The sequence below is a fragment of the Neomonachus schauinslandi genome, chromosome 10, assembly GCF_002201575.2.
Source record: "Neomonachus schauinslandi chromosome 10, ASM220157v2, whole genome shotgun sequence".
NCBI lineage: Eukaryota > Metazoa > Chordata > Mammalia > Carnivora > Phocidae > Neomonachus > Neomonachus schauinslandi.
The window spans coordinates 26,577,505-26,591,169 of NC_058412.1; the positions used below are offsets into that span (position 1 = coordinate 26,577,505).

A 13,665-nucleotide genomic window follows, 5' to 3' on the forward strand; every position below is an offset into this window, starting at 1 on the left:
AGTTGGGGCTGCCAGGCACCCAGCTTGGTACTTACCTTCCTCTGCCAGTGTGTGCATGGCACCAGCTTCTCATCCATGCTCCTCCTGCCTTCTGGACTCATAGCCTCTTTGCCTCCCTTCAGTGGCTTGGTCTGGATTATTTTCCATCTTCACATTCTCCTTGTTGTCCACTTCACTATATGCCTTCCCTCGTATTTGGAGTGAATTGCTTTAGAACAATTAATTGCAGAGTGTCTTAGCATAAACCCAGACTTAATTCCAGCATCTGGATCATTCATCTGGGAGCAGGGTGCAGGTTTACCCACTGTTGATTTTTAGTTTCCAACCTTTTCGCCTTGTTACATTCCTTTCCTGTGTTCTGGGACTTGTTTACCAACCCTCCACAGAAGCACTGTCTGACTAACTGCAGGTCAAATTCCAACCGTGCTAGATAAAATTTCTTTATTATTGACCACAGCAATGAGTTTGCTAGTGTTATTAAAAAAAAAAAGTTCTGAAAAGCTTTTAGAGCATGGCCAGAATGATTAACCACTTAATTTTTCTGCTCATGTTTGTGTCCCAGTTACACAGGTTCTTTTTGCAACCACCGTGGTACTTTTTAACAAATTATTTTCCTGAAGAAAGATATCGTGCTTCTGCTTAAATACTGCCTATGGACACGTGTCGGCTAGAGGAGCAGGGGACCTGAGCACGGTTCTGAGGAGCCAGGCTGTGTGGACAGTGCTGGTTCCATGGGGCTCTTTGCTGGGCTGCCTGAGGATCAGCCTGTTTTCGAATATGGCTGGGCTTCCAGGCCGAGGGAGGGACGGACACATTGGGGCAGGCTGCTGTTAGCTGTCCCTGGCTCCTCTGTGTTGCTTTTCCTCATGGATCTAATGACCCGGGCCTGGAGGGAACGCTAATTAGATGTTTTTTGGCAGCCTGCACCTGACTCTCCCCCTGGCCCCTTGTTCAGCCCCTTGTATTCTGATCTGGAGAGAAATGGGAGCATTTTACATTACTGAATCTTTGACGGCCTCGGATCAGAATGGAGCCATACGGTCTCCGCCGGCAGCCGAGGGCCATGGGACAGCAAAGGGTGAAGCGTCCCCGCTCTCCTCTTACAGGGGACCCTCCCTCTGCCCTGGAGAGGCAGCATGGCCCTGGAAGAGGTCAGGACAGTGGCCTTGGCTCCTGACTCCCATGCTTAGTAACTGTCTGGCTTGGAGCCGGTGACTGAGCCCCTTTGAAACCTGTGAAATGGGAGCTGCAAAGTTAACTTCCAGGGTTGTCATGAGAAGAAATGCATGCTGCGGTGTCTTGTGCGGTGCCTGTCACCTCGCTAGTTCTCAAGAACTGTTAGTTTCTGGAAACCTCCCCCTTTTCCTGATTAGTTGTTTTTGCAGAGACCTTCTCAGTACATCTGTATTTGTGGGAGTTGTTTTTTTTTTTTTTTTTTTTTTTAAATCGCATGGGTTTATCTGACAAGCATTTATGTGCAAAGCAACACTCCCCAAAGAGGTCAAATGCTGATTCTTAAGTTCTGCATACAGTTTATCAGGATGGGAAGAGAAGATATTTAACTAGTGACTATAGCGTGAAGATGGAAAGTGGGGAGGAGTAGAAAAGAAATATGAAAGCTCTTTAAGCAAATGGGAAGCAGTTAGGGGACTATTGGGGAATATTCAGTGTATGGAAATGAACAGAAATACTACCAGGGTTCCCCGAGTAAATAATCCATAATTCTATCCCCATGAAACGGCTTGAAAAGAAGAAGGAGCCAAATAACATGGCTGTTTTCTAATTTCGTCATGGATCAGAACCAAAGGTCCCCAGGCTTCTGGCTCACCAAAGATTTTCTCAGCTGCCACTAACAAAGTTGCTTTCAAACAGCACCAGTCTCCAAGGAGTCTATTGTAGTTCACAGACATTATCTCATGCATCCTTACTTTGCTCAGTTAAGGTAGTCCCAGGCAGGTAGTCCCTAATCTATAGATGAAGGAACAAGCAAGCAGAGGTGAGAGTAGTGGGACATTCAGGGATATTGTCTTGTATTGCTCAGCATTGCACCTTATTTATTGGACCAGCCTTTCTCAATGACCTTCTCTGACTTAGCAGTTGTAGTTCTATTAAAAAAAATTCCTTCCAGAGAAGAATGTAATGCTGTTTGGAAAATGAAACTGGCAAGCATCATCTTTTTGTAGAACAAGAAGTCCCAGAACATCTGACCTAAAAAAAAAAAAAAAAACAAACCACTGTGTGTCATTGTCTATTGGCAAGGATTTTTTGCTGATAGGAACAAAAATTACCACACTGACCTGGTGCTTACTCTATTAATATCATCGTCAGCTTTTTTACTTTAACATCTTTTCACACTTGCCTAGTGATAAGGGGAGATAATTTTTGAGAATTTACCAGAATGCATGGCTGTATCCATTACATATTTCTTTCATTTTTCAGCTTATGTCCTGAAAATTCTGTTTGTATTTTAAGTGTGATTAGATGTACTATATACATTTTATTTATTTTATTTTTTATTTATTTTTGTGCTATGGTGAGTCCTATATACATTTTAAATTAGAACACTTACACATTAAATCCACTCACATGAATTTGGAATCCAACTCCAGAAAAATGATCATTTCGAATGCAGCTGGTTCCCATGGTACCACCATTCATGTGAAACTCTTGAACCATTTCCTTTATCTTTCTTCTCCCCCATTCTGTTGTCCTACCATTCTTCAAAATGCCTAACGCCATTGTAGTAGTTCCCTCTGCCATAGCCCCAGCCATATTGAAGGTGTTTTTTCCAATGCACGTTGAAAAGAACAATGATAAATAACTTCAGTTAGCTATGAATGTGAGAAATAAGGTGTATTTTTGTGAGAAAGTATTACCCTATGATCATATCACCATGTTTTCTGGAAACTCTTCGAAGTATTTGATGAGTTCATTCTCTCCTAATGTGTTTTTTCCACCTCCAAGGAATTCCTATCCTATGAAAGGTTTTAAATTATTCAAACCCAGGATATTCTTGGGCCCATGAAACCAAAGCAAGGATTTCCCTAGAGCATCCATTGTCTGAAGAGAGAACCTTTGGCCAGGTGGATTTGTGGCTTCCTCATTCTCATGCCTGTTTGTTATATTTCTGTCTGGCAAGCTGCACTATTACCTTGTTTGATGTCCAGAAAGTGACCCCCAAGGAGCTGCCAGCTCCCAGGGTGGAGTTGGGCAATTGGGGCCAAGTTCTTCTTTTGGTTTTGTGTAAATATTTTAATCCAGGTATACCTGGCCGTGCTTTATCACTGTGATGTTTAAGTGTAGGCAGTGTTGGACTTACCTACTTAACATTTTCTCCATCAAAATGTAGATAGATCACATCTTTTCCCCCCCCACTTCATCAGAAAAGTATGTTTTTGTTTCAGTATTCTGATAAAATGTTTGTGACCTGGTTTTTTGATTTTCCAGATATTGACGAATGCTTGACTGCAAGCACTTGTCCAGATGAGCAGTGTGTGAACTCTCCTGGGTCTTACCAGTGTGTTCCCTGCACAGAAGGGTTCCGAGGTTGGAATGGGCAGTGTCTTGGTAGGTACTAGAGTGTTCTTTTCATAGTTTTATTTCTTCTCTCTAGTCCGTTTTCTCACAGAGTGATGTAATGCCAAGTGAGCCCTCTTTCAAAATTAAAAAAAACAAACAAACCAAAACATGGAATATAATAAACTTGTGTCCTTCTGAGAAAACTTCTAAGAAAAGTTCTAAGTAACTTCTAACCGGGGAGAAATATAAGAAAGGAAGTTGGCATGAAGAATGTGAGATTTTACCTGGGAGAAATAATTCTGATGGAAGCAAATTGTCCTTGATGTGATGAATAACCAAGACCAAATAAAATAATAATCACCACAGGGTGGAGAGTGGTGGAGAACAAAAGGCTAAAAAAGAGAGAAAAGGCAGAAGAAGAAGCAAGCTACCAGAGACTAGTAGAATTAGGAACATGTGAACACAAACGTGCAGCAGAAGTAGAAAGAGAAATCTCGATGGATTGCCATTCCTCTTACATTTATTCATTTAAGTATTTAATAAATACTTCATACTGACATCAGGCACTGAGGAAGAGAAGCAACAAAATTGCTTTGGTTCTAATTAGCTGTGCTCTAGTTAGCTTTCCCCCTTGATGGTTTTCCTCTCTGTCTCTGTGTGATCTTTTCCTTAGAAGCTGAGCTCTTTTACACTCAATGCCAGACTCTGACAATGTGAGTTCAATTTCTCATTTATTCATACCTTCTTTCTTTTCATCCACAAATGCTGGAGAACTTACTGTAATATACCCAGAGTTGTGCTGAGTGCTGGGATACATTGAGGGACAAAAAAAAGTGCCTTCTTAAAAAAAAAAAAAAGTGCCTTCTTCATGGAACTATCTGGTGAGGAAGACTGATACCCAGACGTCTCATAAATAAATGCACAAACACAATTGAGACCGTGTTGGGAAGGGGGTTCTGTGATGCTGTAAGAATGTGTCCCAGAACGAGTTGCCTCTGGAAAAATTCCTGATTGAGGTTTAACTGGGGAAGGGGATGGGAGGGAGATGGTTTTGGACAGAGAAAAGAGCATATTCAGGGGACTCATGGGAAGGAGGAAGCAGTCATGTTCCAGAAGCTGGAAGGCTGGTGCTGCTGAAGGACAGAGAACAAAAGAAGATTTGCAGCAGGATGAGGGGGCAGACCATGCCAGACTCTCTCAGTCCTTCCAAATGTTCATCTTGAACACTACCTCAAAAACTAATGATGTCCTACATGCTGGCTAACTGAACATAAAAAAAAAAATAATAAAATGTTCGTCTTTACACCTACATCTCTGGGAAAGACAATGTTGCAGAGCAGGTGGGCTCAGTAGCCTTGGCAGAAACAGTCCCAGTTGCAAAGTTTTGGATTCATCACCAGGTTGCAGAAGCTAAGCCTCTGTACGTGGTACAGGTGGCCCTCTGCCCTGAAGCTCATGCCCATCTCTAAGAGTGTCTATCCTTGGAATTGTGAGATGTTGATCTTCGGGAGAAGGGATTTTTGTTCATTAATGGCTTATTTATTATGCATTTGTTTATGCGATCAGTGCTGGTTAGTACATTTGGTTTTAATTTTCCCATTTGGCACAAATTTCATAGTTGCCTATCAAGCTTTCATTTGTGTTCTCATTTTCACATACTGCTGCATATTATAATCCAAGAGGAGAGCCTGAATTTTACCTTAAATAACTAAAATCCATAATAGTGGTATAAACACAGCCCTGATTCATGAATTTACTAATGAAATATGACTGAGCAAATGGGCAAATGAGTGCTCTTCAATATAAATGCATTTATCTAGACTGGGCAATAAGAATAAATGAGTTATTATACCTATATGTATGCAGTCAGTCTCAGCATGACCACTTTGCTCCAGTTCAGGGACAGAAACACTACCTCTGTTCAGAGTAACTTGACTTTGCCAACCAGCTGAGTAGGATCATAAGCAGAAATACTAGGTCACTGTGTAGTCCACCAGAGTCACACAGCTAGCCAATTGCTCCAAGCACCAGTTTTCATTTGTGCATTGCTAAGTTCACGCATTTCCTATGAAAAATACACCATGTACTCTTTCCTTCTGCCTTGGGTAAAATTTTAGGCTCTGTCATCTACAGGTGAAGCTTCTCTTCTGTGCTGTAATTTCAGTTCCACTCATTGTTCATACTGGACTTGCAGCTCCTCTAAAATTCTCAGGAGGACTTTTGCAGATTATACCAAAATGGATCCGTCTTAATTTTTGATGGTAGTAGAGCTTTCACATGTTAAAAAGTTGAGCGTGACAAAAAGTAGATAATTGCAACATGCTTTTCTGTTCTAATTGAACCAATGAATGAATTCGATTTTTCTGCTCAACTCTGACAATGCGAGGGAATACCCAGCCATATCACATACATTTTAGTTCTCACCTTTATCCTTCTGGTACTCCAAAGACACGTTTTAGAAGGTGTAGTCATTACTTAAACTTATCATTGAGTTGAGCTCATCGACACCAACTTGATTATATATTTATTCGTTCAGTTTAACAGTTGAGTGCCTACCAAGAGCCAGGCATTTTTCAAGACCCGGAGGATTGAGAGTGAACAAAATAAATGCCCTCCCCTCATTGTGCTTATACTCTAGAGCTCACATTGTGCTTGCAAATAAACAAAGCAGCAAGCAAAGTATATGGTGTGTTAGATGTGTGTTGAGTGCCACAAAGGAAAAAAAAAAGCAGCTTAAGGGAGACAGAGTGTCAGAGATTCTATGGGGGTCAGAGAAGGCATCAAATGATAAGTTATTTATATTGTGTTCCTTTCTGTTTTTGTTTCTAATGGTTACTTGGGACTGGTTTGTGGCTTTTTAATATCCTTTTAGTCCAGATAATTTAGGGTACATTTATAAGACTTTTCCCCCCAATTTTAAATATATGAGAACATTAAAGACTTAAAATTTTCTCAAATCTCACCATCTGAAGAAAGGTCTTACACTTGGCATTTGTTAGTCATCTGTAGAGAAGATAATCCCTGCCTTACAGGGGATTCTGTTCCATAAGTCTTAGTGTCCTTTTTCTACCACTCTGCTCTCACTGACTATTTTTAAAGGAAGGGGGGGAAATCGGAGGGGGAGATGAACCATGAGAGACTATGGACTCTGAGAAACAAACTGAGGGTTCTAGAGGAGGGGGGTGGGGGGATGGGTTAGCCTGGTGATGGGTATTGAAGAGGACACGTTCTGCATGGAGCACTGGGTGTTATACGCAAACAATGAATCATGGAACACTACATCAAAAACTAATGATGTAATGTATGGTGATTAACATAACATAATAATTAAAAAAATAATGTATAAAAAATTATAATTAAAGTTGTACGGTGTTGTATGTAATTCTACTTTTGTGTGTAGTGCTTATGGTTTTTTCTAAAGTCCATCAATCCATATGTTGATTTGACTTTTTTTTTTTTCTGTCTGAAAATGGATTCATTAGGAATTGAGAATTTCTATTTGGACCCTTATGTTCTGCAGGGATTTGATGCCAATTACACTGTGCTTCTTTCACTGACCCAAAGGTGAACTTGGTGAAATCGTTAATGGCCTCCTTGTATTCATGCCATGTAGGCTGAATCTCACTGATTGATGCTTCGCCTTGATTTAAGAATTAGAACAGAAATTGTTTGGGGCAGAAACAGGTCAGATGTTAGCAGGTGTTATCTGGGAGACCATGCTCTTTCCTAGTGTTGAGTTCAGGGCATGTGATCCTTCATTCTCAGTAGTTTATTGTCCACTTTCAAAATATCTGTCCCTTGATGCTTTTTGGCAACTCTTGTTGGCTCCTCTGTTAACGTAGCTTCTTCTTTCAAGTTGTGGATTTCAGTCCTCTCTCGAAAGCCACTTTCATCATTCAACATTGTATTCCTTGGACCTCACATTCAGCCTGGAGTTGCTGCCTGCTTGATCCTCGCCTCTAATGACTATTTCATCACCCTGGGTTCTGGCCAGTTCCATCTGGCTGCTTCAACCAGGACCTTTCTTGAGGGAAGCCAGCCTGTCAGGTACTCAATTAGCAGGTTTCTCTTCACTCAAGAACAGGCCTGATTTAAACCCTACTGGAGCCATCCTCTAAAGGAGATTCTCTAATATCTAATTGTTTAAAGGTACATTCAGTAACTCTGATATAAAGATCATATTTCCCTGAATTTAGACAGATTTGGGGTTATGTATGACCTCTATGAAGCTTGGTTTCAATATCTTTAAAATGGGGATTGAAATGCTCTCTTCATGGGATTTACTGTCAGAATTAAATAAGCAATATAAAGCACCTGGTGAGGTATGTGACACAAGGTAGAACCCAATAAATGTTATAACCCTTCTTCCCCCAACTCTATTATCCTCCCCTTTACCTCCCTAATCCCAAAATGTTAGAAGTGCAGTAATAACTGGTACTTGTTTAAGTAAATTTTAAGTCAAGTTTCTATGTATAACTGTCTTTGACTTTCTTTAATAAGTTCATTTCCTGTAGTTCTTAACTCTCCCTATCTGATAGGAGCTTTCTTTTATGAATCTAAGTAATCTTAGTCTTATAATTACCTTTCAACTTCTCAGCATTTTTGTTTAGCTGGGATCTATTTCTTAAGAATCATATTGCTTGGGACGCCTGGGTGGCTCAGTCGTTAAGCGTCTGCCTTCGGCTCAGGTCATGATCCCAGGGTCCTGGGATCTAGCTCCGTATCAGGCTTCCTGCTCAGCGGGAAGCCTGCTTCTCCCTCTCCCACTCTCCCTGCTTGTGTTCCCTCTCTCACTGTGTCCCTCTCTGTCAAATAAATAAAAATCTTTAAAAAAAAAAAGAATCATATTACTTTTCTGTAAGGTAATCGATCATCCCTAACAAATGTTTTACCTTCTGCAATACTGCCATCTCCATCCTTTTACTTCATTTTCTTGGCTCACCTTCATAAGACACAGTATCTATCACATGGTCGATGTAGGCAGCAATCCCTTGTTGAGTTTACTTTATTATCTTCCTTTATAATTGAGTCTGTGAAAGACCATGTGACCTGGGAAGACAAATTTCTGAGATTTTTATCATACTAATCCTTCTCTGTCAAACTGTAATTAAGTTAATCATGACTTTGTGACTCCAATTTACGTTTTCTAAATGTAATGGGTCTTAGGCATTTGAAGAACTTAGTGTCATTTAATCCACTTGACAACTGGTTAGCCATAGTCTTAACCAAAACCAGGTGCACAGAACGTGCACGATAAACATGGAAAGCTCCTTGTTCTAGGTGTTCTTTGACCACTAGGATTTATTTTCAGATTTTTAAGAATCATTGTTAACCTTTATGGAATAGATGAATATTCATAGACTTATCTGAAGTTGAAGACTTTGTTCTACATTTATTTGCATAAGATGGCAACAGAACTGAACATCTACCTTTTGCAGATATTATTAAATGTGCAAACACCAGCCTAATCCCTAAATCACTGCAGCCAAAGAAGTCTTCTATTTAGTCATTATGTTATTATCAAATACCTAATTATGTACTTAATTCCAGAGAAGACTTGAAGTTATAAATAAGCAAAACAAAACAGAATAGAATGGTGGTTATCAGGAGCTGGGAGCTAGGGGGATTGGGGAGGTGGTGTTTAAGGGTACGAACTTGCAACTGGCAGGTAGATAAGCCCTGGAGATCTGTTGCACAGATTAGTGATTATAGTCAACAGTGCTGTATTATAAACTTCAAAGCTACTAGGAGGCCAGGTGATAATTATGTTCACAAAAAAGGGAAATAATGTGACATACGAGAGGCGTTAGCTAACTTTGTTAATCATTTTGCAATATATAAGCATACCAAATTATCACTGAAACTTACCCTATGTCATATGTCAATTATATCTCAATAAAAGCAAACAAAAAACTACTTTTGAAAGCAGGAAACATATCTGTGTGAGAAGACTAGTTACCATAATAACAAAAACTTCTTTTACGTTGCTACAAAAGGCGTTGACTTCATTATTTTATTTGATATCAGGGCAGTAGTAGTAGTAGTAGAGATACAGAAATTGATTCCCAGATAGGTTAATGGGCTTGCTAATGGTCATAGGTAATAAATGACAGAGCTAGGACATGACCCCAGGTCGTTTATCTCCAAAACTAGTGTTCTGTTCTATACACTCCCTCTTCCTGTACACCCAGGACAATAAGAGAACAAAGCAATATGATTAAGATAATGAAGAAAGAAAAGTTCATAGAAAGAGAGATGATCGATATGGGTGGGAATCATCCCTTGCAAGCAGCAGTAAGAATGGCTGAGGGATTCTTGACTCGAAGATGGCAGTCTTCAGCATAGATAGCCCCAGTTGGGTTTTGCTGAAAGACTAAATATTCTTTTGGAAAGGGGAGGCAGGAAGCCAGTGATGTGGTAGGGTTAATGGACTGATTTTCTGAGATTATCCTTGGCTCTTTATCTGGGATGTACATAGCATTGGCTGTTCTCCAGTTTTGAAGAACAGTGATGAGTCTTTGAGGGATGCATAACATATTTTTATTGGCTGCACTGCTACTGCATATCTTAACTTGGTCAGACTTGACGGAGGGTACCTGAGATCCTGAGGATTTGCTGTACCGCAAGTGCGGGTTGTTCCATCCCGCTGGCCTAACCATGCTGGCTTTTCTGTCCAGTATGTTCTGCCATCATCTTTACTATAAAAGACTATGTGTACAGAATAGTCGAGGGATCACTGAAGTAATGTCATCTTGGGGGTGGGGAGTAATCTGTATTTTCCTGTAGTCATTGTGACAGAGTAAGATGTTTACTTCACATATCAAATGGTGCTCACTCATTGAAGTCTGTGGTGCTCATTAAGGAATTAAATGAGACTCAATGGCCTCTGAAATATGACTGATGCGCAGTGTTGAGAGATTAATTTCCTTGGAAGAACAGGAAGTAAGGCAGGTAAACTGTTGCTCTGGAGCCAACTCTGACCAACCTCAAGGAGCTGATAGGTGAAGTGGAAGGAGGCATCATAGCCTTGAACTGACTTGTGTGAGGTCAGCCACTGAATACCCTCTGAACCATCAGAGAGGGGCTTCATGCTATCTTGTGTTTTCCCAGGACATTAGGAAGGGAAATTTCGAAAGGGTTCCTGACCCAGAGAAATTACATCCCAAGGCAATGAGAGAATTTGCAGGTGGATTTGCTGGCCAGCTGAAAGTCATCTTTGTAAAAATTGTGGAAAATGGCAAGTTGCCAGAGAGCTGGAAAGAGATTAATGTCCTCATTTCCCCCCAAAGAGAAAAGAAGCTGGAGTTCGGGAACTAATGACCACTGAGCTTCATGTTAATCTTGACAAAGAACTGTAGGCTGCAGGATTCAAATGATGAGGTGGAACGTTTTTTTGTGTTTTTTTTTTTTTTTTTAGAATTTATTTATTTATTTGAGAGAGAGAGAGGGAGAGGCAGAGGGAGCAAGAGAGGGAGTCTTACGCAGGGCTCAATCTCATGACCCTGAGATCAGGACCTGAGCCGAAACCAAGAGTCGGACACTTAACCAGCTGCGCCACCCAGGCACCCCAAGGTGAAACATTTTAAAAGAAAAAGATGATCATAAGAATCAGCCAGGGTTGGGGTGCCTGCATGGCTCAGTTGGTTAAGTGTCTGCCTTTGGTGCAGGTCATGATCCCAGGGTCCTGGGATTGAGCCCCACATCAGGCTCCCTGCTCAGCAGAGAGTCTGCTTCTCCCTCTGCCTGCCCCTCCCCCTGCTCATGCTTTCTCCCTCCCTCCCTCTCTCTCTCTCTCAAATAAATAAATAAAATCTTAAAAAAAAGAATCAGCCAGGGTTCACTAAGGACAAATCATGCCCACTGTTCTGACTGTCTCTTCTGACAGGCTTCTGAGAGGAGCAGATCATGAAATCCTATAGACATGGCATATCTGGTTTCCCACAGGCCTCTATTAGAGTCTCTCGGGGTGCTGTAGATGACAATGATCAGTTTGGATTGGCTAATAGTATACTGGGGTGGATTCATAGACTTTTGAACGATCATATCCACAAAGTGCTGACCTCATAAACCCCTGGCAGTTTTCTTACTGTGGGAGGTTTAATTAATTCACTGGATAGCAAATGCCAAATTATGTCCCAAAAGCCCATTGGTATATTGTATTTTGGGAGTTTGGAACACATTTTTCTGTGGACACAGTATTTTTCATGACGTTTCCCTTTTGAACTGATTATGTATATGCATCACAAGAATTTGGGTAATCTGACTCTTGTACAAGACCATCACCCTAGAGTAAGATGCAATTTGAGCTCCAATACAGAAAACCAAAGTCTTAACCGTCTCCCTCTGCAGCAAGGGTAAGAGGCCATGGGTATTGGATGGTGGGGTGGATAAGGACTACCTTGTTTCCCAGAACACTGATTCTCCCAAGGGTTTGAAGTAAGAACTGAGGGCAGGCTTTCTGTTGATAACACTCAGGGCCCCACAAGTTTGTATCTTTGACTTAATGGAAGAACACTGGAAACCACTGAGGGTTTTTAAAGGAGCAATACCATTGATTGTGTTTGTATTTCAGATGACTCTGGCTACCAGCTGGATAGTGGATTAGAGAGGGCAAGACTTGAAGTAGGGAAACAAACTATGGCGGTAACCCATGTGAGACAGAATGGTGGTAGTAAGAATGAAATGAAGCGGGTGTATTTGAGAGATATTGGGAAGATGGAATTGATTTGACTGTTTTAAATTGAATGTGGGGAAAGAGGGAGAATAAGGAATCTAGAAAGGATGACTCCCAGTTTCTGACGTGGGCATCTGAGTGGATAGTGGTATCATATTGACCTGGAATAAAAGAAACCCAGGGAGAAAGATCAGTTTGGGCTGTGAAGACTCAGAGGTGCCTATGGGACATCAAGGGGAAATGTCCAGTACGCTGACCAACTAGGTTGTGTGGGTCTGCAGTTTAAGAGACAGGTCTGGGTGAAAGATAAAACACTGAGTTTATTTCACTCCTTTTACATCCGTCAAGTGAGGCCCCACTCCAGGCACCTTCCTACTATATATTCTGTTTTTTTTTTTTAATGGAGGTATGATACCTCTATAGCATTATATTAATTTCAGGTTTAGAACATAATTATTTGATATTTGTATACATTACAAAATGATCACAGTAAGTTGGGTGAAAGTCTATCACCATAGTTACAGAATTAAAAAAATTTTTTTTCTTATGATGAGGACTTTTAAGATCAACTCTCTTAGCAGCTTTTAAATAGGCACTGTGGTACTGTTAATTCAAGTATAAGTATCAAGTATTTTTTTAAAGAATGTATTTGAGAGTGAGAGAGTGTGTTTGCAAGTGAGTGGAGGAGCAGAGGGAGAGGGACAAGCAGACTCCACGCTGACTGAAGAGCCCAATGTGGGGCTTGATCTCACGACCCTGAGATTATGACCTGAGCCAAAATCAAGAGTTGGACACTTAACCGACTGAGCTACGCAGGCGCCCTAGTTATCAAGTATTTTGAAAGTATTTCGTGAATGATCATCTATCTGTACTGTCTGTTAATTTGCTTTAACTAGAGAAAATATGGTCTTAGAAATTGATTTTGTTGTTATATTCTGTAGCCCTATAAATCACATTTCCTGGTGCATACATAATTAAAGAGAACAATCCATACCTTTTTCAACTTTTTAACATTTTTGAAACCAATCCAGATACCAGACGTGACATTTTAATGTTGCTGTCTGGAATTTACATGCCTAGTGTCTAGGCTCATTCTATCCCATTATTTATTTTGGCTCCAGCGTTTAGCTTCTTCTTTCAAGTTGTTTGCATTCGGTGTTTATAAAAGTGGACTCCCACAACCAAAGAAAGGATGGACAATGAGTCAGTCTGGAAGTGCTCTTTTTGTTATCATAGAGTAGGGTCCAGTTCACCATAACTGATTTTGTGAAAGCAAGGTAGAGCACTCAGACAATGCCAGTTGGTTGGCTGTTTTCAGTTTGCATGTGAAATGTGTGCCGGTGTGTGCATGCATGCTCACACACCATTGCCTCATTTTGGTACTACTCTATTTCTAGATATCATTTTAAGAAAACTAGAGTACAGGGGTGCCTGGGTAGCTCAGATGGTTAAGTGTCTGCCTTCGGCTCAGG

The 13,665-nt window shown here is 40.7% G+C and overlaps 1 protein-coding gene across 24 annotated transcripts in view; it reads left to right on the top strand.

The window, feature by feature from the left end:
- Positions 1-13,665, top strand: part of LTBP1 (latent transforming growth factor beta binding protein 1) — a 350,994-nt gene that overhangs the window by 238,917 nt on the left and 98,412 nt on the right. For 22 of the 24 annotated variants that reach the window (XM_044918765.1, XM_021697673.2, XM_044918773.1 and 19 more), the window contains one exon: positions 3,448-3,567. The exons of the other annotated variants lie outside the window; for them this stretch is intronic. In XM_044918765.1, coding sequence (XP_044774700.1) covers positions 3,448-3,567 — 120 coding nt within the window. The remainder of the gene's footprint in view (positions 1-3,447; positions 3,568-13,665) is intronic. 24 annotated transcript variants of the gene reach the window in all.